Source organism: Actinia tenebrosa, unplaced genomic scaffold (assembly GCF_029948245.1).
Source record: "Actinia tenebrosa isolate PJP-AT-01 unplaced genomic scaffold, QUT_ActTen_1.0 PGA_scaffold3__52_contigs__length_22856419, whole genome shotgun sequence".
Lineage (NCBI taxonomy): Eukaryota > Metazoa > Cnidaria > Anthozoa > Actiniaria > Actiniidae > Actinia > Actinia tenebrosa.
In genome coordinates this window covers 11,964,465-11,989,338 of record NW_028292580.1, presented here as the reverse complement: position 1 = coordinate 11,989,338, position 24,874 = coordinate 11,964,465, and the positions used below count along the sequence as shown (strand labels likewise).

The following is a 24,874-nucleotide window of genomic DNA, read 5'->3' as shown; positions in this document are numbered from 1 at the left end:
GCTGTTCTCTTGTCCAACCATTAAGATAATCTGGCTGTTCTCTTGTCCAACCATGACGATGATCTGGCTGTTCTCTCGTCCAACCATTACGATGATCTGGCTGTTCTCTTGTCCAACCATTAAGATAATCTGGCGGTTCTCTTGTCCAAGCATTAAGATAATCTGGCTGTTCTCTTGTCCAACCATTACGTTGATCTGGCTGTTCTCATGTCCAACCATTACGATGATCTGGCTGTTCTCTTGTCCAACCATGACGATGATCTGGCTGTTCTCTCGTCCAACCATTACGATGATCTGGCTGTTCTCTTGTCCAACCATTACGATGATCTGGCTGTTCTCTTGTCCAACCATTAAGATAATCTGGCTGTTCTCTTGTCCAACCATGACGATGATCTGGCTGTTCTCTCGTCCAACCATTAAGATGATCTGGCTGTTCTCTCATCCAACCATTAAGATAATCTGGCTGTTCTCTTGTCCAACCATTAAGATAATCTGGCTGTTCTCTTGTCCAACCATGACGATGATCTGGCTGTTCTCATGTCCAACCATGACGATGATCTGGCTGTTCTCTTGTCCAACCATTAAGATAATCTGGCTGTTCTCTTGTCCAACCATGACGATGATCTGGCTGTTCTCTCGTCCAACCATTAAGATGATCTGGCTGTTCTCTTGTCCAACCATTAAGATAATCTGGCGGTTCTCTTGTCCAACCATTAAGATAATCTGGCTGTTCTCTTGTCCAACCATTACGTTGATCTGGCTGTTCTCATGTCCAACCATTACGATGATCTGGCTGTTCTCTTGTCCAACCATGACGATGATCTGGCTGTTCTCTCGTCCAAGCATTACGTTGATCTGGCTGTTCTCATGTCCAACCATTACGATGATCTGGCTGTTCTCTTGTCCAACCATTAAGATAATCTGGCTGTTCTCTTGTCCAACCATGACGATGATCTGGCTGTTCTCTTGTCCAACCATTAAGATGATCTGGCTGTTCTCTTGTCCAACCATTAAGATAATCTGGCTGTTCTCTTGTCCAACCATTAAGATAATCTGGCTGTTCTCTTGTCCAACCATTACGTTGATCTGGCTGTTCTCATGTCCAACCATTACGATGATCTGGCTGTTCTCTTGTCCAACCATTAGGTTGATCTGGCTGTTCTCTCGTACAACCATTACGATGATCTGGCTGTTCTCATGTCCAACCATTACGATGATCTGGCTGTTCTCTTGTCCAACCATTACGATGATCTGGCTGTCCTTTCCTGGCGTAAGACTTCTCTTGATGATGATAATCAAACTGACCATTGGTAGATAACAAAGATCATTCTTGTCATTGAATTGAATATTGAAAAAATAATCTCTGATCTGATTAGAAGCGCTGCATTCTAGCAGAATTCAGTTTCATACATAAACGTAAGGAACTGTTTCAAGTTACACCTAGTTGCAAGAAGGTTGTCATAGGAAGAAAGAACTTTTGTAATTTAGTGAGGATTTTAATTATTGATTTACTGATAAAGGAATGTATTAAAAAGACAAAATAAATCACTGGAGCTGATCTTTTTCTTTTTTTTAATAACCAAGACATTCCTTAGGATTATGGTCAATCACTAATAATTTAATTATTAAATTCCTCACTAAATTACATAAGTTCTTTCTTCCTACGAGGCTTCTTTCAACTAGGCCGTGTATGTAAAAGCAGTCGAAAAACAAAAAGAATGTAGTTTGGAAATAATTTGAAACACTTTTCCAATAAGGTAAATTTTTAAATAAGACAAAATACATATTTTATGTCAAATAAGGGAAAGGGTGTTAAAATTAAGTAGAAATGTGAGGGGTATTAAATTTGGAAGTGGAAATCCAGTGTAGAGGGGGTTTGAGGGCACTGGAAAACCCAGAGGAGGGGGTATTAAATTTGGTAGTGAAAATCCAGGGGAGGGGGTATTAAATTTAAGTGGAAATCCAGGGGAGGAGGGGTTTGAGGGCACTGGAAAATCCAGGGGAGGGGGTATTAAATTTAAGTGGAAATCCAGGGGAGGGGGGGTTTGAGGGCCCTGGAAAATCCAGGGGAGGGGGGAACTGAAAAGTTATGTCCTCAATAGGGGGGGTGCGGACTAAAAATGCAACTGCCCATTTCGAGTCAGGAAGTTTAAACTGATCCAAATCAGTCCATGGATCATCTCCATTACCAGGATTTCGTATAACTGTGATAATATCTTGACTGACAGTAAAATAGAACTGTGTTAAAAAAACGAAATGGCCGAAAGACTTCAAGACCTCCATGGTCGGATTCTAATTTCAGGTATTTATTACGACGACAAATAATGAATATGTTATCATGCATGGTTTCACTTAATGACTTTGACAGAAGGAAGACAATATATACCACTCGTCTTTAGACGTCAATCATAACACACCACAGGGACCCCAACTTCATGACTTGCACGTTTAGAACAATGAACTGCAGCATGTGTTTCCACTACAAACAAAGTGGTGCAGTTTCCGAGTTCTCATTCTTTTATTAAAGTTGGTTTACATTTGCAATACAAGTAAAAATACAAGCACTAATTTGCTGTATAGGGAAAATGCTGTAAAATGCTTATATAAATAGCTTTCGCTTGTTATGAGCTGAAACTCCACCTTCCTCCTAATAACTGGTATCGAGTTTCTCTTTTCATTTCTGATGCTAATTTTGAGCAGTTGACACAGCTTCTCTTTTTAAGGGAATAAGTCACATGACCTGATACTGAAAGTCGTCATAAGCCAAAAAAAGCCGTTTCCGACGACATTTGACTCCGATCACGAATACCTTTTTTGTTTTCCACTCGATCCGTCATAAGCTGTTTCTGATTTCGATTTGCTAAAGTTGAATCAGTAAACCAGCCATTAATAAGAAATGCACAAATATACGAATAAGTAGCGGTTAAGATAATCTAGTTTGGACTGCGGTGTTATAATAGCATTTGATATAATAATAATAACTAATAATAACTAAATATTTATAGAGCGCTCATAGCAAGAGTTCTGCGGCTGATTACAAGAACTATGCATATATATATATGTGTGTGTGTGTGTGTGTGTGTGTGTGTGTCTGTGTGTGTGTGTGTGTGTGTGTCTGTGTGTGAATTTAAGAATTATTCCTTTTCAACTAAGACTCATCAGCAACCGTTTTTCGTATCGGATTGAAAACGACTGCTGAGGAGACTATTTCGTATTCCAACAAATCAAAGTTCAGTAAATCTAAATTGTTTTAAAGGTTTTCATAAACCATTTATCCTAGTTTGCTTTAGCCTTTTATCCTGGTTCCAGTGCTGTTTGATCAGGCTCTTCTCGATTGTGCACCAGTCTGTTATATGAATCTGGTTGGGGTTCTGTGTATGCTGTTTGATCATGTCCTTCTCGATTGTGCACCAGTCTGTTATATGAAGCTGGTTGGGGTTCTGTGTATCCGGTTTGATCAGGTCCTTCTCGATTGTGCACCAGTCTGTTATATGAAGCTGGTTGGGGTGCCGTGTATGCTGTTTGATCAGGTCCTTCTCGATTGTGCACCAGTCTGTTATATGAAGCTGGTTGGGGTTCTGTGTATGCTGTTTGATCATGTCCTTCTCGATTGTGCACCAGTCTGTTATATGAAGCTGGTTGGGGTTCTGTGTATGCTTTTTGATCAGCTCCTTCTCGATTGTGCACCAGTCTGTTATATGAAGCTGGTTTTGGTTCTGTGTATGCTGTTTGATTAGGTCCTTCTCGATTGTGTACCAGCTTGTTATATTGAGCTGATTGGGATGCTATATATGCTGTACGTGGGTCGTCAAATGCGTAGTTATATATACCTTATAATGATAAAAAATAAGAATACACGTGATAAGGTTGAGCATTGTAAGGGAAAATGGGACGAATAAATGCTTTCGATGCTTTTAAACGAGCTAATTCAAAAACGCATGATAAGCACGATATTTATATTATATTTCTTTGTCTACTATTGAAAGTTTATTTTATTTTGATTTTAATTGATTAAAAATAACCAGAGACCATATTCCCAGACCCGAATGCTGAAGCGTTGTATGGTAGCGCGAAGCGGTTACGGCTATGCCAGAGATTTCAACCCCCGCTGACACAGCTATCCCGGGAGGAATTAGAGACTGATCAGGAAGCTCGACCGGAACCTAAGGGAGAGGTTAATCGGTCCCTACACCATAAATGATTAACACCTTACTATGACCAATAAAAAAAACACATCTAAAAACGAGAGAAAAAAGTTTATAATATAGTCAAGTAAATCCGCGCGATCTGATTGGTTGAAAAGCATGAACCATTTGCCCATGGGTTGCACGCTCACGTCAGCTTTTTTAGCTTCGGCGGAAAAAAAAACTTTTTGTATCTTTTTGCTGACAATTTATCTAGAAAAGATAACTGAAAATGATTGAAAAAAACTAGCGAAAATACTCATCAATCTCCGACATTTAGTATAGAGTTGTCATTTGATCAGCCTAGTAATAATACGTCAAGATTTGCATCACTTTCAAACAGTGAGCTGGACAAGATTGTGTCAGGGCGTCACTCCAAAAAGACAAAGCAAACCACAAATCGATCGGTCGGTGTCTACATTCAAAGGATTTTAAGCAATGATTAAATAAATACAAAAATATTGTTATCGTGTATTTATTCAACAAAAGTATTTCCAAAGTAATTAACTATAAATATCTTGCTCACCATCTACTTCGCAGCTTCACAACTGCAGTGAAGTACTTTCTGAAGCTCTACATGGGAGGGAAAGCCGACAAAGCGTACTACCCAGAGAAAATTAATCCAGTTCAGTCAGTTAGTTTTGATCCGTGTACGAGATTATTTCCATTGCTAAGTCATTGTACGATAACAAACTTGAACATCGTCAACAACAACAAAGACAGCCACTTTGTTTTTCACTGATTTTCTCGGGCATTACTGTACTAAGATATGTCAACATTTGAAATGTACTTCTTACAGTTGAAAATCACTTTCTCCGTAGTTTTGGACATCTTTGATTCACTTGTAAGCTAAATTTTTGCCATTATTGTAGTCATAACTGTCTTCAGTGTAAAGCTGCCATTTTCAAAACGACTGTTTTTCTGTTTTTGGCGCCTTTGTGCTTTTCATTCACTCAAGGTGCGTAAGGAGAATTTAGGGCATGATCAACAAATACAGTCTATAATTTGTATTTATTTCTTGTTTGTTGACTTGACTATATTATAAAAGCAATGGATCATAAGTAGCTGTGCGTCCATCGAGTTATGGATGCACTTGGGAGGTTGCTTAAGCACTCAAAAAAGCTAGAGTTGCACTCCGCTTCGCGTCGTGCAACTCTTACGCTTTTCTTCGTGCTTAGCAACCTCCCGCGTGCATCCATAACTCGATGGATGCACGCTACTTATGATCCATTCCTTAATTAAAAGAAAAACGGTTTCAAGCGCGCGCTGTCTTCTTATTGACCATAGCTGTCAGCTAAGCAAATTGCAAGAATACTCTCTGTTATTATAAAATGGAGCTTTGATCCTTACCTCCCGCCTGATCAACTGGAGGTTCGTTCTTACGTTGTTCCTCGGGGATCTCAGCATATACAGGGTCTTTTTGAATTTCATCCACCGTCTTCTTCTTCGCCGGTTGTGTTGATCTGAATTTCCGGACTGCGACATTGAGAAGAAATTCAATCAATATTTCCAGAAATTAAAAAAAGTTACAATTACCTAAATAACTATACTTCTCTGATGGCATGCCTGTGAGCACCAAAATCAATCTGTTTTCTATTCCAGAAAGCAATCTGTACTGAGCGGAATAGATTTTCTAAGGCTGCGTTCATTATGTATACCGCAGGGTATACACCTATATACCTAAATACAAACACTTTTTTGTCCTGATACCTACACATTCCTATACAAGCCATTGCGATGAATGGTAATGAGAGCTTGCAATAGACTCTTCCTGATCGCGTTACATAATACTGAACTAGAAGAGGAATATCGGTTTCCATTTCCTCCTCGCTGTCGACTAGTGCCACTACCTCATTATCGTCTTCACTATCATCGTCACTTTCATAATCATAATCATTTTCGTCTTCATCTTCGTCATCATTGTCATAATCATACACTTCAGAATCAATATCAGCATCCTAGACAATGATCTCAAGCAAAGACGGCAAAGGCTGGTTAACGCTAACAACATCTCTGGTGTAAAGAGTGGATGTGAGGAGGAGCACCAGTACATAACTTCCTGTATCAGAAAGCTACAGGAACAACTGAAGAGCCTCCACACAATACATAATGATTTAAACATTCCCATTGTACACTATCTCGATCTAGACTGAGTATATCTCTAAGCTCCAGTGAAAACGCTCGCTTAAAGAGAAGGAAGAAAGAAAACAACAGAAAGGCCAAAAGCAGCCACAGAAAAGGTTGGAAAACAGGGCAAGAGAAATATTTGAAAGTGTAATCAAAGATGAAGACAAGAGAAAAAAATTGATTACCCACATTTCCAGTAGAGAGACACAGCGGTAGTACTTGTTCCAAGTCAACTTCAGATGTCCTCAAAAGAAGATATCAATATGGAAGCATTGCAACTCCTCAAGCCCAAATTTCATTTGAAAGCACTTAAACATCTTAGGGATTTGGAGTTGTTTTGTGATGAAGCTCTCCAACATGTTGAGTTTGTAATACATGGACTTGAAGGAAAGTTTAATCCCACTATTGATGATGATGATAATGATGATAATGATGATGACAATAGTGATGAAATTGAAAATGATGATGATGATCAAGATTACAATGTTATTCAAATAGTGGTGTACAATTATCCTGTTCATTAAATTTCTTGTTGAGTTTTATATGTTAGTAAAATGTCATTTGTTATTGACAGAAAAATTAGCATCCTCCCTACCATTACAAAAATAATTTAACATCCGCCCTTGAACACCTGAAAAATTTTATGATCCCCCCCAAATTTCCTCTGCCCCCCCCCCCCCCCCCCCCCTGCAGTATACATAATGAACGCAGCCTAAGTCATATATATAAATGTGCCGGTAAACTGAAATCGAATCCAGTATCTTACCACTAGAGGAAATGTAATCTACAAGCCACACGGATTCACCTCTGAAATAAAAAGTGGAAAGTTGGATTCATGTTTTTATGCACTTTCCATGTTAAAGTATAGTCCTAACTTCTGATATATACATTACTGTCAGTATTGATTAATGGAGTTGCGGTCTTCAAATTATGAAGGTATAGACTTTCAATATGTTAATGACTGTAAGGTCAAAAGGTAGCTAAAAAGTATCATCATCATCATCATCATTATACTCATGATTTCCACAACGCTTAACGTAATGTTGGTGTCTTATAAATGGCCAGCATCTAGTACAGTATTACAAATAAAACAAATACACAAATAACTGCTATGACGTCGCAGTCAGTAACACACTTTTTACTATGAATAGCACTGGCTTTCTTCATTTATTGTTTACACCTACTTGCAAGAAGGTTGACATACAAGAATAGAACATTTGTAATTGAGTGAGAAAGGAATTCATTAAAAGACAAAAGAAAAAGTTCAGCTTCAGTGATCTTCTTTTGCTTTTTAATATAATTCCTATTCCACTAAATCACTAATGTTCTATTTTCGTATGACAACGTTCTTGCAAGTAGGTGTATATGAACGATTGGAAAACCAACCTTTTGCGCTTGAGGTACACGTATGCAACTATCACAATCACTATGACAACAATGATCGCCAAGGTAACCACGACACTAACAACCGTCGACGAAACTCCACTTGCTTTTGCATCGAAATTTGGTTTCGCTGTAGTCTGAAACTAAAAAGATATTCGTAGCTATAGCTCTATAAACTTTTGGTTTAATGCACCGGTCATGTTAAGTGATCCATATAGTCCATTACTTACATTTGGAGCTAATGTTTTGGCGGTTGCTGGTATTACAACAGAAACGTTTGTTATAGGTATTGCAGAACTTGGACTTGTTATAATAGAGGTGGCGTTTTCAGCACCTAAAGCCGACGAAATTAGATCGAAGTTAAAGTTAAAGCTACGAATTTTTTTAAAGAAGAGTAAAAAAGTTTTTTTTGGCAGAACTCACACTGAAATGTTCCTTTAAGCTTGAATAAGAGGCAAGACTCTTGTTGACAAATTATATTCAGACTTATTATCCTGCCCAGCAAGTGAGCACTAATACCAGGACCAATTTTAACCTAAAGAATGAACAAGTGCAGTCGAGATGGTTGAAAAGATGAAACTTTCTGAAATTATCATACGCCGTGAAAAGATGAAAAAAAGTTTCTGACGTTTCGGACGCTAGTCCTTCGTTGGAGTTTTTTACTCCGACGAAGGACTTGCGTCCGAAACGCCAGTCTTTTAAAGGCGTAAGATTTACCCTTTTATCATTACTAGCTCTTTCATTAGACATACCGATACAGCTCACACTAGTTTTTAGCTAGTTATATATCTCTTGAAATTACATTACACGAGGAAGTTGACGATAGGCGCAGTTAATAATCGCTAACTGATTCCTTGCCAAACTTCAAAATCTGAAAAGGTTTTCTATATCTCTCGTCGCGCCTATATCACGTCATCTTGCTCTTTCTCCCACCCACATAAAACTATGGCAAACGTCTAACTAACCCTAGGCTGGCCGTTAACAATCCTCCTTTCCCCGGCTTCTAACTCATTAGAGTCGAGTTTTTTACCTAAGTAAGTGAGTGGGGGTGGGTGTACATAAACAAAGCCAACGAAAAGAATTTGCTACAAAACGGGTTAGCACATGCACATCCCCAAACCACTACTATATCCCCAAAGTCTTTTAATCTGTGTTAGAACAGTGTGGTTGAAGATTTAAAACGATTTTCGTTACACTCTGTCAGTTTTGTAACGGTGTTATCAGTCTGTACTTATTTTATGAACTTTTACTTACTTCGTATGTATGGCCATTTATTGGGGATGAAACTCCGCTGTGTTTGATGTTAAACCATTGGCTAAACGACTGTGAATCGATCCCATCCGAACTACCATTACATTTGAAGTATCGAGATTTCGTTTGGTCAACTGAACATCCACTTGAAGGCAGAATTACGTTGTATTGTTTACTTTGGTCCAAGATCCTAAGCGGGTAGCCATCTTGCTCAGATTGGAACTTGTATTTACAGTTGCCTTGTAAACGGTAAGTATGACAGTCATGAGACAAAAGTTTCCCTTCCCAAACCTCAAACCAGAATTTATGGCCTCGCATTTATGGCCGGAATTTAATTTATTTTTTGACGTTGTTGTTCTAAGAACAAATCACCCATGTCGGTTATGAAAATGAGATATTGAATCCAATACAAGCTTACTAAATACTAGAGTACACACAAATTCGATAAACTGATATTTTGGTCAAACCCTTCAAAGAAAGAACCATATAATGATATAACCATCTCTTTTAGTTTCACGTTAAGACCTTCGCTGATAGAGGCCTTTTGTGTAACCCTGTCAAAGTGCAGGTTTCGACGCATAAATGGAATCTATTGATATCGAACTGAGCGGAAATTCATACTGACAAATCTGTTTGTTTTCTGACTTCAGTGTTAGCCAGACATGTCCAGGATCCAGAGTAGAAACCAAACGTGGCTGCCTGATAATCGGAACATTTACAATGGCAAGGCTTTGAAAGAGGAAAAGCTTTCCAGTTTTCGCAGTAGACGCTACTGCATTTCGAGTCAGGAAGTTTAAACTGATCCAAATCAGTCCAATGATCTCCATCACCAGGATTTCGTATAATTATAATCATATCTTGACTGACAGTAAAATAGAACTGTGTTAAAAAAACGAAATGACCGAAAGACTTCAAGACCTCCATGGCTGGATTCTAAATTCAGGTATTTATTACGACGACAAATAATGAATATGTTATCATGCATGGTTTCACTTAATGATTTTGACAGAAGGAGGACAATATATACAACTCGTCTTTAGACGTCAATCATAACACACCACAGGGACCCCAACTTCATGACTTGCACGTTTAAAGCAAAGAACTGCAGCATGTGTTTCCACTACAAACAAAGTGATGCAGTTTCCGAGTTCTCATTCTTTTATTAAAGTTGGTTTACATTTGCAATACAAGTAAAAATACAAGCACTAATTTGCTGTATAGGGAAAATGCTGTAAAATGCTTATATAAATAGCTTTCGCTTGTTATGAGCTGAAACTCCACCTTCCTCCTAATAACTGGTATCGAGTTTCTCTTTTCATTTCTGATGCTAATTTTGAGCAGTTGACACAGCTTCTCTTTTTAAGGGAATAAGTCACATGACCTGATACTGAAAGTCGTCATAAGCCAAAAAAAGCCGTTTCCGACGACATTTGACTCCGATCACGAATACCTTTTTTGTTTTCCACTCGATCCGTCATAAGCTGTTTCTGATTTCGATTTGCTAAAGTTGAATCAGTAAACCAGCCATTAATAAGAAATGCACAAATATACGAATAAGTAGCGGTTAAGATAATCTAGTTTGGACTGCGGTGTTATAATAGCATTTGATATAATAATAATAACTAATAATAACTAAATATGTATAGAGCGCTCATAGCAAGAGTTCTGAGTGCTGATTACAAGAACTATGCATATATATATATATGTGTGTGTGTGTGTGTGTGTGTGTGTGTGTGTGTGTGTGTGTGTGTGTGTGTGTGTGTGTGTGTGTGTGAATTTAAGAATTATTCTTTTTCAACTAAGACTCATCAGCAAACGTTTTTCGTTCTATTTCGTGGGGTTCTATTTGTGCTGTTTGATCAGGTCCTTCTCGATTGTGCACCAGTCTGTTATAAGAAGCTGGTTGGGTTTCTGTGTGTCCTGTTTGATCAGGCTCTTCTCGATTGTGCACCAGTCTGTTATATGAATATGATTGGGGTTCTATTTGTGCTGTTTGATCAGGTCCTTCTCGATTGTGCACCAGTCTGTTATATGAAGCTGGTTGGGGTTCTATTTGTGCTGTTTGATCAGGTCCTTCTCGATTGTGCACCAGTCTGTTATATGAAGCTGGTTGGGTTTCTGTGTGTCCTGTTTGATCAGGCTCTTCTCGATTGTGCACCAGTCTGTTATAAGAAGCTGGTTGGGGTTCTGTGTGTCCTGTTTGATCAGGTCCTTCTCGATTGTGCACCAGTCTGCTATATGAAGCTGGTTGGGGTTCTGTGTATGCTGTTTGATCAGGTCCTTCTCGATTGTGCACCAGTCTGTTATATGAAGCTGGTTGGGGTTCTATGTGTGCTGTTTGATCAGGTCCTTCTCGATTGTGCACCAGTCTGTTATATGAAGCTGGTTTTGGTTCTGTGTATCCTGTTTGATTAGGTCCTTCTCGATTGTGCACCAGTCTGCTATATGAAGCTGGTTGGGGTTCTGTGTATGCTGCGTGATCAGGCCCTTCTCGATTGTGCACCAGTCTGTTATATGAAGCTGGTTGGGATGCTATGTATGCTGTCCGTGGGTCATCAAATGCGTAGCTATACATACCTTATAATGATATAAAATAAGAATACACGTGATAAGGTCGAGCATTGTAAGGGAAAATGGGACGAATAAATGCTTTCGATGCTTTTAAACGAGATAATTCCAAAACATGATAAGCACGATATATATCTTATCTTTGTTTGTCTACTATTGAAAGTTTATTTTATTTTGATTGATTAAAAATAACCGGAGACCATACTCCCAGACCCGAGTGCTGAATCGTTGTATGGTAGTGCGAAGCATTTACGGCTACGCCAGAGATTTCGACTCCAACACCGCTATCCCGGGAGGAATTAAAGCCTGATCAGGAAGCTCGACCGGAACCTAAGGGAGAGGTTAGTCGGCTTCTAGACCAAAGATGATTAACACCTTACTATGACCAATAAAAAAACACATCTAAAAACGAGAGAAAAAAGTTTAAAAGAAAAACGGTTTCAAGCGCGCGCTGTCCTCTTATTGACCATAGCTGTCAGCTAAGCGAATTGCAAGAATACTCCCTGTTATTATAAAATGGAGCTTTGATCCTTACCTCCCGCCTGATCAACTGGAGGTTCGTTTTTACGTTGTTCTTCAAGGACCTCAGCATATACAGGGTCTTTTTCCGTTTCATCCACCGTCTTCTTCTTCGCCGGTTGTGTTGATCTGAATTTCCTGACTGCGACATTAAGAAGATATTCAATCAATATTTACAAGCTCCCAACTACTTCTTTGATGGCATGCTTGTGAGCACCAAAATCAATCTGTTTTCTATTCCAGAAAGCAATCTGTACTGACCGGAATAGGTTTTCTAAGTCATATATATAAATGTGCCGGTAAACTGAAATGGTAGTATCTTACCACTAGAGGAAATGTAATCTACGAGCCACACGGATTCTCCTCTGAAATAAGAAGTGGAAAGTTTGATTCATGTTTTTAGCGGAGCTCCATACTTAAGAAAAAATGGTAAACCATCGAGTTGATTTTTCATGGTTGGCTGACGTCACTTCCGTCCGTCCGGGCGTGTGTGTACACAACACAGGAATCCCGCTTGATATCAAAGCAAAACTATTCACAAATGCGGCTCTCAAATGCACAGAAAAAATCGCTTTAGGACAAGTTATAGACCAAAAACAATTAAAAAAACACTTTCATGTAGTCAAAGATGGATCAAGAAGTGTTCTTCAAGAATTCAGGTGTGTGTTTTTTAGCAAACAATCGTATATATATATTTTTTTGACAAGCATTTTTCTCGACGAATCGACAAATCAAAGACTTTCTCTCAAAACTTTTTATATTTCTATCGATAAGATTAATCTATTTTAATGCTGGAGGAAATATAACATGAAGAGCATATTACAACAAATATTCGTCCTTTATTTAGCTTTGTAAATCTTTAACAATTCGGTTGTTTTTAACCAGCTATCGTATGTTTTTCGTTCAAGAAAAAGCTTTGTTCGCCTCCTATCGCGGGGTCCAGTCGGCAAAACAAAGAAGACTTTTAGATATCTTTCTACACGGATAATTTATTTAATCATTAAATGAAATATGAATTTTTACCAAATATTCAACTGTTTATTAAGCTGTTCGAGCAAGTATGATTATAAAAATCAGCTTAAATTTGTGTTGTTGAAAGATGTTATTGTATAAAGACCTACCAGACTTTCACTCTAAAAAGCTAAAAAATATTCAAAAACAAACGCCAATTTACTGCCAAAGAAATGAGTCATTTTGTATTTTGCATTGCCTTTTGCATTATTTTTTTATTTTGTCCCAGTTGTTCTTGTCAACTGTTTAATAATAATAATAATAATAATAATAATAATAATAATAATAATTTAATCACTTATTGTGCGCGCATTCCATACAATGATCATGCGCGCATTACAATAATAATATAACATATATATATAACTATATAACTATTTACAAATAAGATGAATAAATATGTTGATGAATACTAAAAAGACTATCAAAATGCTAATTTAAAAAGGTTTAAATGAAAGTAAGCTCTGTTTTTTTTAAGTAAACCTCATTTTTTGCTCACCTTAACCAGTTTTCAAGTCTGTTTTTTGGTATTGATTTGCCCTAATTTTCGATCTCAATGAAAGACATCTGAGGTAAATTTCACTAAACTTGATATTGTATTGGATTATCTGTAGTTAGCTTTCGTTTTTCTTTAAGTAAAAGAGATTCAAAGCCTAAAACTGTCGGCCTTGGAAAACTTTTTGTCGAAGAATCTTCCAAGAACAAAACTAGCCCCTGGGGGTGGTGGTAAGTTGTGTACAAAATTCCTAAGTGGGAGAGTATACTCACGCAAAAAAAACAAAAAAACAAAAACAAACAAACAAACAAACAAACAAACAAACAAACAAACAAACAAACAAAAAAACAATGTACTGCATTTTGATTCGATTTCACTGCATAGTTTTTATCATGGGAGAAATTATCTTCATCTCGAATAAAAAATAATTGAAGATTTTTTCCCCCATCTTATTTTTACATTTCAGTTTCATTCAAATTGTTTTCACTGTGACTTCCGTATCGGGAGCTCCGCTTTTAGGCAGTGCCTAAATATATATATTATGCACTTTCCATGTTAAAGTATAGTCCTAACTTCTGATATATACATTATTTTCAGTATTGATTAATGGAGTTGCGGTCTTCAAATTATGAAGGTATAGACTTTCAATAGTTAATGACTGTAAGGTCAAAAAGTAGCTAAAAAGTATCAACATCATCATCATCATTATGCTCATGAAATGAATGAGCCAGCATCTAGTACAGTATTATACAAATAAAACAAATTCATAAATAACTGCTATGACGTCGCAGTCAGTAACACACTTTTTACTATGAATAGCACTGGCTTTCTTCATTTATTGTTTACACCTACTTGCAAGAAGGTTGACATACAAGAATAGAACATTTGTAATTGAGTGAGAAAGGAATTCATTAAAAGACAAAAGAAAAAGTTCAGCTTCAGTGATCTTCTTTTGCTTTTTAATATAATTCCTATTCCACTAAATCACTAATGTTCTATTTTCGTATGACAACGTTCTTGCAAGTAGGTGTATATGAACGATTGGAAAACCAACCTTTTGCGCTTGAGGTACACGTATGCAACTATCACAATCACTATGACAACAATGATCGCCAAGGTAACCACGACACTAACAACCGTCGACGAAACTCCACTTGCTTTCGCATCGAAATTTGGTTTCGCTGTAGTCTGAAATTAAAAAGATCAATGTTCGTAACTATAGCTGTAAAACTTTTGGTTTAATGCATCGGTCATGTTAAGTGATCCATAGTCCATTACTTACATTTGGAGCTAATGTTTTGGCGGTTGCTGGTATTACAACAGAAACGTTTGTTATAGGTATTGCAGAACTTGGACTTGTTGTAATAGAGATGACGTTTTCTGCACCTAAAGCCGACGAAATTAGATCGAAGTTAAAGTTAAAGTTACGAATTTTTTTAAAGAAAAATAAAGATTTTTTTGGTAGTACTCACACTGAAATGTTCCTTTAAGCTTGAATAAGAGGCAAGAGTTTTCTTGTTGACAAATTATATTCAGACTTATTATCCTGCCCAGCAAGTGGGCACTAATACGAGTACCAATTGTAACCTAAAGAATGAACAAGTGCCATATATTTTAACGAGATTGTTAAAAAGATGAAACTTTCTGAAATTATTATACAGCAATGATAAAAGGGTAAATTTTACACCGTGAAAAGATGAAAAAAACTTTGTGACGTTTCGGACGCTAGTCTTTCGTCGGAGTTTTTTTAAGTTTTTTTCCTCTTTAAACGGTGTAAAATTTATTTTTTTATCATTGTTGTTTCATTATAAACACCGACTCAGCTCACACTAGCTTTTAGCTAGTTATATATCTCTTTGAAATTATCATACATGAGGAAGTTGACGAAAGGCGCAATTAATAATCGCAAACCGATTTCTTGCCAAACTTCAAAACCTGAAAAGGTTTTCTATATCTCTTGTCGCGCCTATATTACATCATCTTGCTCTCTCTCCCACACATCTAAGGCTATAACAAACGTCTAACTAACCCTAGGCCGGCTGTTAACAGTCCTCCTTTCCCCGGCTTCATTAGAGTCGATTTTTTTCTAATTTGATCGCGCGGGGAGTTGGGGTGGGTGTACCTAAACAAAGCCAACGAAAAGAATTTGCTACAAAACGAGTTAGCACACATCCCCTTGACAGCTATATCCCCAAAGACTTTAAATCTGAGTTAAAGCAGTAATTGAAGGATTTAAAACGATTTTCGTTACACTTTGTCAGGTTTGTAACGGTGTTATCAGTCTGTACTTGTTTTATGAACTTTTGCTTACATTGTATGTATGGCCATTTGGGGAAAAAAGTCCTCTGTATTGGATGCTAAACCATTGGCTAAACGACTGTGAATCGATCCCAGCCGAACTACCATCACATTTGAAGTATCGAGATTTCGTTTGGTCAACTGAACATCCACTTGAAGGCAGAATTACGTTGTAGTGTGTACTTTGGTCCAAGATCCTGATCGGGTAGCCATCTAGCTCAGATTGGAACTTGTATTTACAATTGCCTTGTAAACGGTAAGTATGACAGTCATGAGACAAAAGTTTCCCTTTAGTTTTATACCTCAAACCAGAAATTCATAAACCTCAAATTCTTGATTATAGCCGGAATTTAATTTAAAATTTGTTGTTGTTTTGAAAAACAAATCACCCATGTCGGTTATGAAAATGAGATATTGAATCCAGTAAATCCTAAATACTGAGTACACACGAACTCGATCAACTGATATTTTGATGAAATCCACCAAAGAAAAGGCGACATAATATAAGTATCTGTTTTAGTTATCGCTTTAAGACCTTCGCTGATAAAGACCTTTTGCGTCACCTATCTATCAAAGTACAGGTTTAGATGCACAAAGCGAATCTATTGATATCGAACTGAGCGGAAATACAAACTAACAAACCTGTTTGTTTTCTGACTTCAGTGTTAGCCAGACATGTCCAGGATCCAGAGTAGAAACCAAACGTGGCTTTCTTAAAATCGGAACATTCACAATGACAAGGCTGTGAATCGAGAGGTAGAGCTTTCCAGTTTGTGCAGTACGTGCTACTGCTACTGCTACTGCATTTCGAGTCAGGAAGTTTAAACTGATCCACATCAGTCCAATGATCTCCATCACCAGGATTTCGTATAATTGTAATCATATCTTGACTGACTGTAAAATAGACCTGTGTTAAAAAGACGAAATGGCCGAAAGACGTCAAGACCTCCATGGTCGGATTCTAAATTCAGGTATTTATTACGACAAATAATAAATATGTTATAGGCATGGTTTCATGGGTTTATGATGTTGACGGAAATAGGACTATATATTGCACTCGTCTTTAGACGTCAATTATAACACACCACAGGGACCCCAACTTCATGACTTGCATCAGTTTAGAGCAAAAAAACTGCGCATGTGTTTTTTTGTGTCATACCCATCAATCCACGCGGCGGACAAAGTGGTGCACGGTGTCCGAGGTCTCATTCTTTTATTAAAGTTGGTTCACGTTTGCAATAAAAGTAAATAGCAAGCACTAATTTGTATAGGGAAAATGCTGTAAAATGCTTATATAAATAGCTTTCGCTTGTTATGAGCGGAAACTCCACCTTCCTCCTAATATCTGGTGTCGAGTTTCTCTTTTCATTTCTGATGCTAATTTTAACCAGTTGACACAGCTTCTCTTTTTAGGGAATAAGTCACATGACCTGATACTGAAAGTCGTCATAAGCCAAAAAAGGAAACCTTCCGATTCCGACGACCATTGGACTCCGATCACGAATCCTTTTTTTAATTTTGTTTTTAACTCCGTCATAAGCTGTTTCTGATTTCGATTCCGTTGCTAGCTGAATCAGTAAACCAGCCATTAATAAGAAATGCACAAATATACAAATACGTAGCGAGTAGGATAATCTAGTTTGGACTGCGGCGTTATGTTTAAATTAGGGGCATTTGGATGAAAATGGATAAAAATTGGAAATGACTTTAAACTTAGTTAAACGTATCTGTATGACCCCAATAGTAGCCAAGCAACATATTTTCTTCACAGCAAAATGTGTCGGATAAAAGTTATTAATTTTATGCAGCATGATAAACTGTGAGTAAATCAGTGACGTCATTTACTCAACCCTATATTGTTCTTTTCTTTTAACCCAAAATTTCTCAAATGCAAGTGGCTCCCAGGCGAAAATTTTGACTAATCTGGTTTACATAATCATAATTGAGTCAAATTATCCGCAAATACTTCAATTATTCGGACTTTGAAAAATTGGGGCGTTTTCATCCAGGTGCCCCGTTAAGAATTATTCCTTTTCAACTTAGACTCATCAGCAACCGTTTTTCGTATCGGGTCGAAAACGGCTGCCGAGGAAACTATTTCCTACTCCGTCAAATCAAAGTCCAGTAAAGCTAAGTATTTTTAAAGGTTTTCTTTACAATATTTTATCAACCATTTATCCTAGTTTGCTTTTATCCTGGTTGTTTTTTAGTTTCATTTCCGAAAAAGATGATCTCCGTTTTTTAGTGTCAATGCAAACTACTTTGACGATCGTATTCTTCTTTGTTGACTCGAAAGCTTTCCTCTTCTTTGGAGTCACATGACAGCTTGAGGTCCGTTAGGATTGGCTTTCCCAATCGAGGCGCTCATACGTCCGTGTTTACGCTTGTTGTATCGGGCTCCTCAAGGACTAGATACTCTGGCTCGAGGACCTGAGACGGAGGTCCCTCATTCACGGTATTCTCTGGCGCCATAATAATATTGTTTTCAGCAAGGGGACGTTCAAGGAAATTATACACGGGACCATCATCTGCAGTGGAGTATAATGCCCCTTCCTGATTAAGCCCTTGTTGTTTGTGCTCCAGTCTATTATATGGAGCTGGTTGGGGTGCTATATATGCTGTCTGTGGGTCGTCAAATGCGTAGCTATATATACCTTAAATGTAAAATGCATAATATATAAGGTCGACCAAGCATTCCAACATTTCAAACATTCTCGTACCCAGGCCTGTAAACCACGCGTAATCTGATAAGCAAGATCTTTATCTCATTTTTCTCTTTCTATTATTTCAAATTCTATTTGACGTTGAGCTTTTTTCCCCTTTTTTCCTTGATTTTAATTGATTAAAAGTAACCGGAGACCATACTCTCAGACCTGAATGCTGAAGCATTGTATGGTAGCGCGAAGTATTTACGGCTATGCCCAGAGATTTCGACCCCGACACCGCTATCCCGGGAGGAATTGCAGACTGATTAGGGAGCTCGGCCGGAGCCTAAGAGAGAGGTTAGTCGGCCCCTAGACCGTAGATGATTAACCCCTTGCTATGACCAGCATACCAGAAATGTTGTTTGTGTCGCTCAGTCATGACTACGCACCCATGGTCCCCCCTTTCCATGTGGGATGCGTTTTGACCAAACGCGACGTACATTTTCTTTCCAATTCGGGGTAAGGATTTAAAAAGTTCATATTCCTTAAGGAACAAGTTTATTTTACATTTTCGTTTCCAAAATTGAAAGTACCTGAACGTGTGGATATGCATATTCGCAATTTAATCCTTACCTCCTGCCTGATCAACTGGTGCGTTCATGTTACGTTGTTCTTCAGGGATCTCAGCATAGACAGGGTCTTCATCCACCGTCTTCTTCTTCGCTTGTGTTGATTTTGTTTTCCTGACTAATAAAGAAATTCAATCCACGTTTAAAAAGATGATGACTACTGATCCTAACCACTAATTCACTTTGTGGCATGATATATCTATAAGTACCAAAATCAATTGTATCAGGATTCCAGAAAGCATACCGTGCCCGGCCGTATCATATATAATTGTACTGGTAAAAAACAAGGATGAGTGTCTTACCGCGGCGGGAAGAGATATAATCTACGAGCCATACCGCTTCACCCCTGAAATACAATGTCAAATCAGTTTGGTATCGTGCCGGTTTACCTACACCGGCTTTTTCTGTTACTGTGCTTCTCAATAAGTACGCGCAATCGTCTTGGTTTAGGTGGACGTCAATCAAGGCGTTACCATGAGATTAAATAGAAACGTACCTTCTTTTTGTTTTCAGACAATATCATGGAAAGTAAAACTTCGATTGACGTCCACCAAGTAACATTTTGGGCATGTTTTCGTACACCGTCTTTTTCTGTTACAGTGCTTCTCAATAGGCAAGCGCGGAATTGTCTTTCATGGTCAAGGTGGACGTCAATCAAGGCGTTACCATGACATTCCATAGGAACCTGCCTTCAGTGAAAATGGTGTGTTTTCATACAATGTCATGGAAACACTCTGAAAGTGCACCAAAACTCTATTTTTCCGCGACTATAAATAGATACAGCGCGTACTAGCATGCCATATCTCGGCCACTAGAGATGACTAGTTGGCCTAACCCAGTGAAAAACCTTTCCATGCATAGCCCTTCAGTGATCGCTATGAATGATTAGCAACAAACCTTTTTCGCTTGAGGTACACGTATACAACTATCAATATCGCTATGACAAGAATGATCATCAGGGTAACCACGATGCCAACCACAGTCGACGAACCTCCACTTGCTTTCGATTTCTCTTTTTTCCCACTTTCATTTGGAATTGCTGTGGCCTAAAAAATATTTTAAGCGATGAAACATGATCGTTTAATGTTTTATCAAAGATCCGTCGCCCTTTACTTACATTTGGAACTGCTGATACTGTTGCTGTTGCTGTTGCTGTTATCGGTATTTTGTCAGACGCTATTCTTGTAGGTGATGATGGTTTTGCAGTTGTCGCGAATGTGACGTTTTCAGCACCTTAAACCAACATACAACCAAATTTATCAATTCTGATAAACTTATCTTCCTCCCCAGGTGTCTCTTTTCTTTTACGTTCTTGGCATCGTTGGAATCCCTCTGTGATAATGGAAGGGAGATGTGTTGGGGAGAGAACACGGGTCGCTAGGTCTCAGTCTCCTACGGCTTATCACCACGGGTAGCCCGCCGACAAATTATATTGAATAGACCTTTTTACTGATACGGCAGCCATCTCGAAATATGGGATACCGAGGGGGCAAAACTAGAAAATTAATAATGCATAGAGTAGCGGGGTGACCCAGTTTTCAAATAAATTGGAGTCTTGGTGTTTTGCATATTGTTCCAATTGCCTGGAAATTCAATTGCTTTTTAGATGTGCTTATCTAGTTGAAAAGCGTAAAGTTATATAAAAAGACATCCTGCCAGCTGTGCAGTCCAGAGATTGCCCCCTCGGCATCCCATAATTTCTTGCATAAGGCAATAGAATGCAAGATGACGACCCGCCGTATCGGTAAAAAGGTCTATTAAGTTTCAAAGCAAAGAAAGACGCCTGTGATTAAATGATTAAATAATTTAAATAAGAGATGTTTTTTAAACTTACAATCTATAGTTCCTTCGAGCTTGAATAAGAGACAGGATGTTTCTCGTTTTGTGCAATTAATATTCAGACTGATTATTCTTCCCTGTAAAACATCATCAACGTCAGACCCGATCGTTAGCTGAGATAAAAGAAAAAAAGCACTTTTAAGTATTAAAAATAATATAGGTCAGTTAACGAGAAATATGTCATACTACTTGTGGGTTTATAAGGTGGTTCGATTCTCATAGTAATTTCTTCTTTTAACCTACAACATGCATGCACCCCAAGAATGAACACGATAATTTATGTAATAGTAATGGTCGTCGTTAATGAACAAATGGTACCAACCTTGTATCTATAACGAGTAGGCCTTTTCAATTTGTCCTCTTGAGTGATTGTAAACCACGAATTCGAATCGATTGTAGCCCAACTGCCATCACACGTAAAATAACGCGTTGTTTTTGATTCTACTGAACATCGTCTGGAAAGCAGGATTAAGTTGTATGATTGATCTTGCTCCACGATCCGTAGTGGGTATCCTATAACTTCGGATTCGAACTTGTATTTGCACTCTGAAAAGTGATTAGTTTCATAAAGTGAAAGTGTTTTTGTTATATAAAAACTCCTATAAAAATGCCCAGTGAAATTTCTAAATGCTTGAGGAAATACCATCAAACCCTGTAACAACTGTCAAGATGATCTAAATACATAAGTCTATTGTTGTTTTGAAAAAACAAATCAATCAAGTATTGCTCGTCGTTTTGCGGATACATTCTAACAAATCACATTACACCTAGGATTGAGTACGTTCTACTTTGCCCATATCAATTATTTTTCTGACATTCAGGGTTTTTTTTTTTTCAAATCTACTTTCCTCATGCAAAGTAACAAATGCCAATTTATAGGCGAAAACATCAAATGACATCAAATGAAACGAGCGGAAATAGACGACATTCAGTTCGGAATAATAAACAAGTGCTCACTACAAACCTGTTTGTTTTCTGACTTCAGTGTTATCCAGACATGTCCAGGATCCTAAGTAGAAACCAAAAGTGGCTTTCTTAAAATCGGAACATTCACAATGACAAGGCTGTGAATCGAGAGGTAGAGCTTTCCAGTTTGTGCAGTACGTGTTACTGCTACTACATTTCGAGTCAGGAAGTTTAAACTGATCCAAGTCAGTCCAAAGTCCTCCATTACCAGGATTTCTGAATATTGTAAGAATTTCTTTTCCATTAGCAAAATACAGTAACTGCAGTAAGAAAGCAAGAAAGACGAAATTGTCGAAGGAATTCAAGACCTCCATAGATTCTGACATCTGGTATTTATTACGTCGAAAAACGAATATATAATAGTTTCACTTTATGGCTTATGATTCTTCACCGGAAGTCAACAAAAAAAATGTCAATCATACCACACCACAGGACTCCCAAAACTGTTACTTGCTCGACAAAGAGGCAAAGAACCGAAGCAAATTTAACGTCAGTTGCAGTCAGAAAGAAATAAAAAAAGGTCATTTACTTTTTTTTATAATTCTCAATAAATTTCTAAAGAAATAACATATTTAAAAGTTAGTTTCAGTCGTGCTTGTGATGTATGTGGGTTCCCTGCGTCGTACCCATGAATCAACGCGTGTGCGGTTACATTTCCTTGGAAAACAGTTCACTTGCTCGCTCACATTTTCTAATTTTTTGAAACTTCACTAAGTTTAATTCTAATTTATCGTTAAACAAAATAATAAACAAATAATAAATACAATTTACATCGATCATTGCAAGTAGTAAAGCCACAAAGAATTAACACTTTCACCGTATCTCCCTAAAAGCTTTTACTTCATTCTACGATACACTATTAATTTTAAAACATGTAGGCTGCCATGAAATTCAGTTTCACTTTCTTGTATGTTTGTCTATGATGATTGGTAGTTCTGGCATCAGATTGTTATCCTTGAGTTCCTGATAGACTCCTTCTGCTGTCTCAGGAGCACTTATTCACCTCCGATTGGTACCTCATACTCTTCATCATTATTTAACATTGTTACATAATCTCCATCATCAGTTAAAATCATCGCACCATTCTGCTCTTTTGAACTTGGAAGATCAGTCAATTCCTTATTGATGTATCCCAAGTTCCCACTCTAATTGTAGTCGCTAATATATTCCTCCCTTTACTACCCCCCTGGGTACTATTTTGTCCACCGGCTCTTGTTTTTAGCACGAAGTCATTGATATGTCTGTCTTCGTAGTCAAAGTTGGTTTGGTTTTCATTCAGACTTGGGTCGCCAGAAAACTCATAATCGTATGCATTATCTGTAAACGGAAAGAAAAAAGTTCGTATTCTCATTTGGTAAATACCGCTGTAATCTTTGAATACAGGCTCATTTGTGCAGCAGCAAAAGTCAGCAATAATTCAAATAATTTTCAGCTTGGACGTTTATTTTCTAAAATCCCATTGATATTTTCTGTTGGTATCTTGGTATCTGTAAATAGTCGGGAAGTAGCCGGGTATCATAGAAAACAGTGTTGTGTATCATCATTTTGGAATTTGGCCAAAAAATTTGGATGGCAAGTTGTATGATAGACTTCCGTTACAGCACGGTTCTGTCGTCTATATTCCTGCATATTTTTCAGTTACTATTAATAAATTCCTGAGAATCTACTGAAGCCGCTCTATTTTAGGTAAATTACCATTCTTCTGATTATCTTGTAAGCCGTTTCCGTTCTGCTGTTGGTTCTTCACATCTGATACTTATTAAGGGCGGATTGGCCTTTATTGTCACTTCACTTTAAGTATACAAGCCACAATCTACTTACTTATATATAAATTGGGCGGGGGGGGGGGGGGGGTACTCCCCTATATTTGTTATACGGGTATGTATATGCAGTGAAGTCTGGGGTTCTGAGGTTTCTAAAAATGACCCTATAGAACTTGTTCATACCAAATTTTGCAAAATGTTACTCGGAGTGGGAAAATATGCAACCAATTCTGCCTGTTATGCAGAACTAGGTCGACTCCGTCTGCATGTAGCTGCAAACTTAAGATGCATAAGATACTGGCTTAATCTAGTTACACCTACATCGAGCCATAAAATTACATTCTTAGTATATAAAGAAATGATAAGCTCCAGCCGTAAAATTTGCTGGAGCCAAAAAGTAAAAGAGTCATTATTAAAAAATGGGCTGGGTGATATATGGCTAGAAGTAAATTCCAATACCTCTCGCCAGCCAAACGTCTTTGTTACTATCAAATCGAGATTTGTAGACATAGAGAAACAAAATTGGCTCGGGGAGATCTTTAACGATTAAAGGGACACCCCTGGCCAAAAGAACAAATTAAGAACGTATCGCCTCTTCAAAGTTAGTTATACGTTAGAAGGTTACTTAATAAATGTAAAAAAATTCAATCACAGAAGAGCCTTAACTAAGCTGAGAATAAGTAACCATGACCTAGAAATTGAAAGAGGCATATACTCTAGTTACAAGAAGGTATTGGAAAGGAAGTGCTTTCATTGTACTGATATAATAGAAGATGAAAGACACTTCTTAATTAAATGTCCTCTATACTCCAAACTTAGAGAAGAGTTTTTAATGCAAAATAACATAAGTAACTTCCTTACGGAGGAACAATTGTTCCTGAATTTGATAGATCCTCCCCATATTTTACAACCAGCTGCAGCAAAATACGTTTACAATTGTTTTGCTCTGCGGAGTGAAAAAAAGCAACAACAACAAAACAAATAAAAATCAATACTTTTATAATATTGCATAAAGATGATTAGGATTAGTAACGCATTTTATCGAAATAATTATATGAACATTATATATACAGAATATATATGTACGTATGACGTGTATGTGTGGAATATGTGAATATAGATATTATGCACATACATAAACATACGTATATATTCATTACTTATTTGGATCTAAGTTGATGTGCAACTTTGTACA

General features: G+C 37.6%; 3 protein-coding genes and 2 long non-coding RNA genes across 7 annotated transcripts in view; 2 read left to right on the top strand and 3 right to left on the bottom strand.

The window, feature by feature from the left end:
* Positions 1 to 2,499: 2,499 nt before the first annotated feature.
* LOC116287406 (uncharacterized) lies at positions 2,500 to 9,598 on the bottom strand. 2 transcript variants are annotated; one of them, XM_089034874.1, is made up of 8 exons: positions 8,949 to 9,598; positions 8,118 to 8,229; positions 7,925 to 8,028; positions 7,698 to 7,837; positions 7,078 to 7,118; positions 6,497 to 6,544; positions 5,535 to 5,660; positions 2,500 to 3,830 (listed from the first exon to the last, which is right to left on the bottom strand). In XM_089034874.1, exons 1-8 carry the CDS (start codon positions 9,261 to 9,263, stop codon positions 3,295 to 3,297), a joined length of 1,422 nt encoding a protein of 473 aa, XP_088891000.1. In that variant the 5' UTR covers positions 9,264 to 9,598; the 3' UTR covers positions 2,500 to 3,294. The 2 variants fall into 2 exon arrangements, with proteins under 2 accessions (XP_088891000.1, XP_088891001.1); XM_089034875.1 differs by lacking the exon at positions 6,497 to 6,544.
* On the top strand, positions 9,098 to 14,444 carry LOC148908651 (uncharacterized). Its single transcript, XR_016120651.1, has 3 exons — positions 9,098 to 9,194; positions 9,596 to 9,888; positions 14,137 to 14,444. It is a non-coding gene; the product is annotated as an uncharacterized LOC148908651 (long non-coding RNA).
* On the bottom strand, positions 10,086 to 17,187 carry LOC116287403 (uncharacterized). 2 transcript variants are annotated; one of them, XM_031694075.2, is made up of 8 exons: positions 16,480 to 17,187; positions 15,851 to 16,083; positions 15,012 to 15,126; positions 14,822 to 14,925; positions 14,594 to 14,733; positions 12,357 to 12,397; positions 12,049 to 12,174; positions 10,086 to 11,522 (listed from the first exon to the last, which is right to left on the bottom strand). In XM_031694075.2, exons 1-8 carry the CDS (start codon positions 16,787 to 16,789, stop codon positions 10,744 to 10,746), a joined length of 1,848 nt encoding a protein of 615 aa, XP_031549935.2. In that variant the 5' UTR covers positions 16,790 to 17,187; the 3' UTR covers positions 10,086 to 10,743. The 2 variants fall into 2 exon arrangements, with proteins under 2 accessions (XP_031549935.2, XP_031549936.2); XM_031694076.2 differs by having other exon boundaries at positions 14,594 to 14,727.
* LOC148908649 (uncharacterized) overlaps positions 16,704 to 24,874 on the top strand; it is a 32,895-nt gene continuing 24,724 nt past the window's right edge. Inside the window, exon 1 of the long non-coding RNA XR_016120648.1 lies at positions 16,704 to 16,808. This is a non-coding gene — a long non-coding RNA (uncharacterized LOC148908649). The remainder of the gene's footprint in view (positions 16,809 to 24,874) is intronic.
* On the bottom strand, positions 17,335 to 22,257 carry LOC116287405 (uncharacterized). Its single transcript, XM_031694081.2, has 8 exons — positions 21,915 to 22,257; positions 21,273 to 21,496; positions 20,946 to 21,063; positions 20,229 to 20,344; positions 20,009 to 20,157; positions 19,414 to 19,457; positions 19,116 to 19,229; positions 17,335 to 18,491 (listed from the first exon to the last, which is right to left on the bottom strand). The coding sequence occupies exons 1-8, from the start codon at positions 22,240 to 22,242 to the stop codon at positions 18,202 to 18,204; spliced, it is 1,383 nt and encodes a 460-aa protein (XP_031549941.1). The 5' UTR covers positions 22,243 to 22,257; the 3' UTR covers positions 17,335 to 18,201.

Excerpts from the sequence above, each read along its gene's own strand:
- LOC116287405 (XM_031694081.2), bottom strand. The coding sequence starts at position 22,242 with ATGTCAGAATCTATGGAGGTCTTGAATTCCTTCGACAATTTCGTCTTT. Across the intron at positions 20,345-20,945 it reads GCTCGAAGGAACTATAGATT|GTGCTGAAAACGTCACATTC; the intron begins GTAAGTTTAAAA and ends TGTTGGTTTAAG. Across the intron at positions 20,158-20,228 it reads CAGTATCAGCAGTTCCAAAT|GCCACAGCAATTCCAAATGA; the intron begins GTAAGTAAAGGG and ends AATATTTTTTAG.
- LOC116287403 (XM_031694075.2), bottom strand. The coding sequence starts at position 16,789 with ATGGAGGTCTTGACGTCTTTCGGCCATTTCGTCTTTTTAACACAGGTC. Across the intron at positions 16,084-16,479 it reads TGAAGTCAGAAAACAAACAG|GCAATTGTAAATACAAGTTC; the intron begins GTTTGTTAGTTT and ends ACCGTTTACAAG. Across the intron at positions 14,734-14,821 it reads CCAAAACATTAGCTCCAAAT|TTTCAGACTACAGCGAAACC; the intron begins GTAAGTAATGGA and ends TGATCTTTTTAA.
- LOC116287406 (XM_089034874.1), bottom strand. The coding sequence starts at position 9,263 with ATGCGAGGCCATAAATTCTGGTTTGAGGTTTGGGAAGGGAAACTTTTG. Across the intron at positions 8,230-8,948 it reads TAAATGGCCATACATACGAA|GTTAAAATTGGTCCTGGTAT; the intron begins GTAAGTAAAAGT and ends TTCATTCTTTAG. Across the intron at positions 7,838-7,924 it reads CCAAAACATTAGCTCCAAAT|TTTCAGACTACAGCGAAACC; the intron begins GTAAGTAATGGA and ends ATATCTTTTTAG.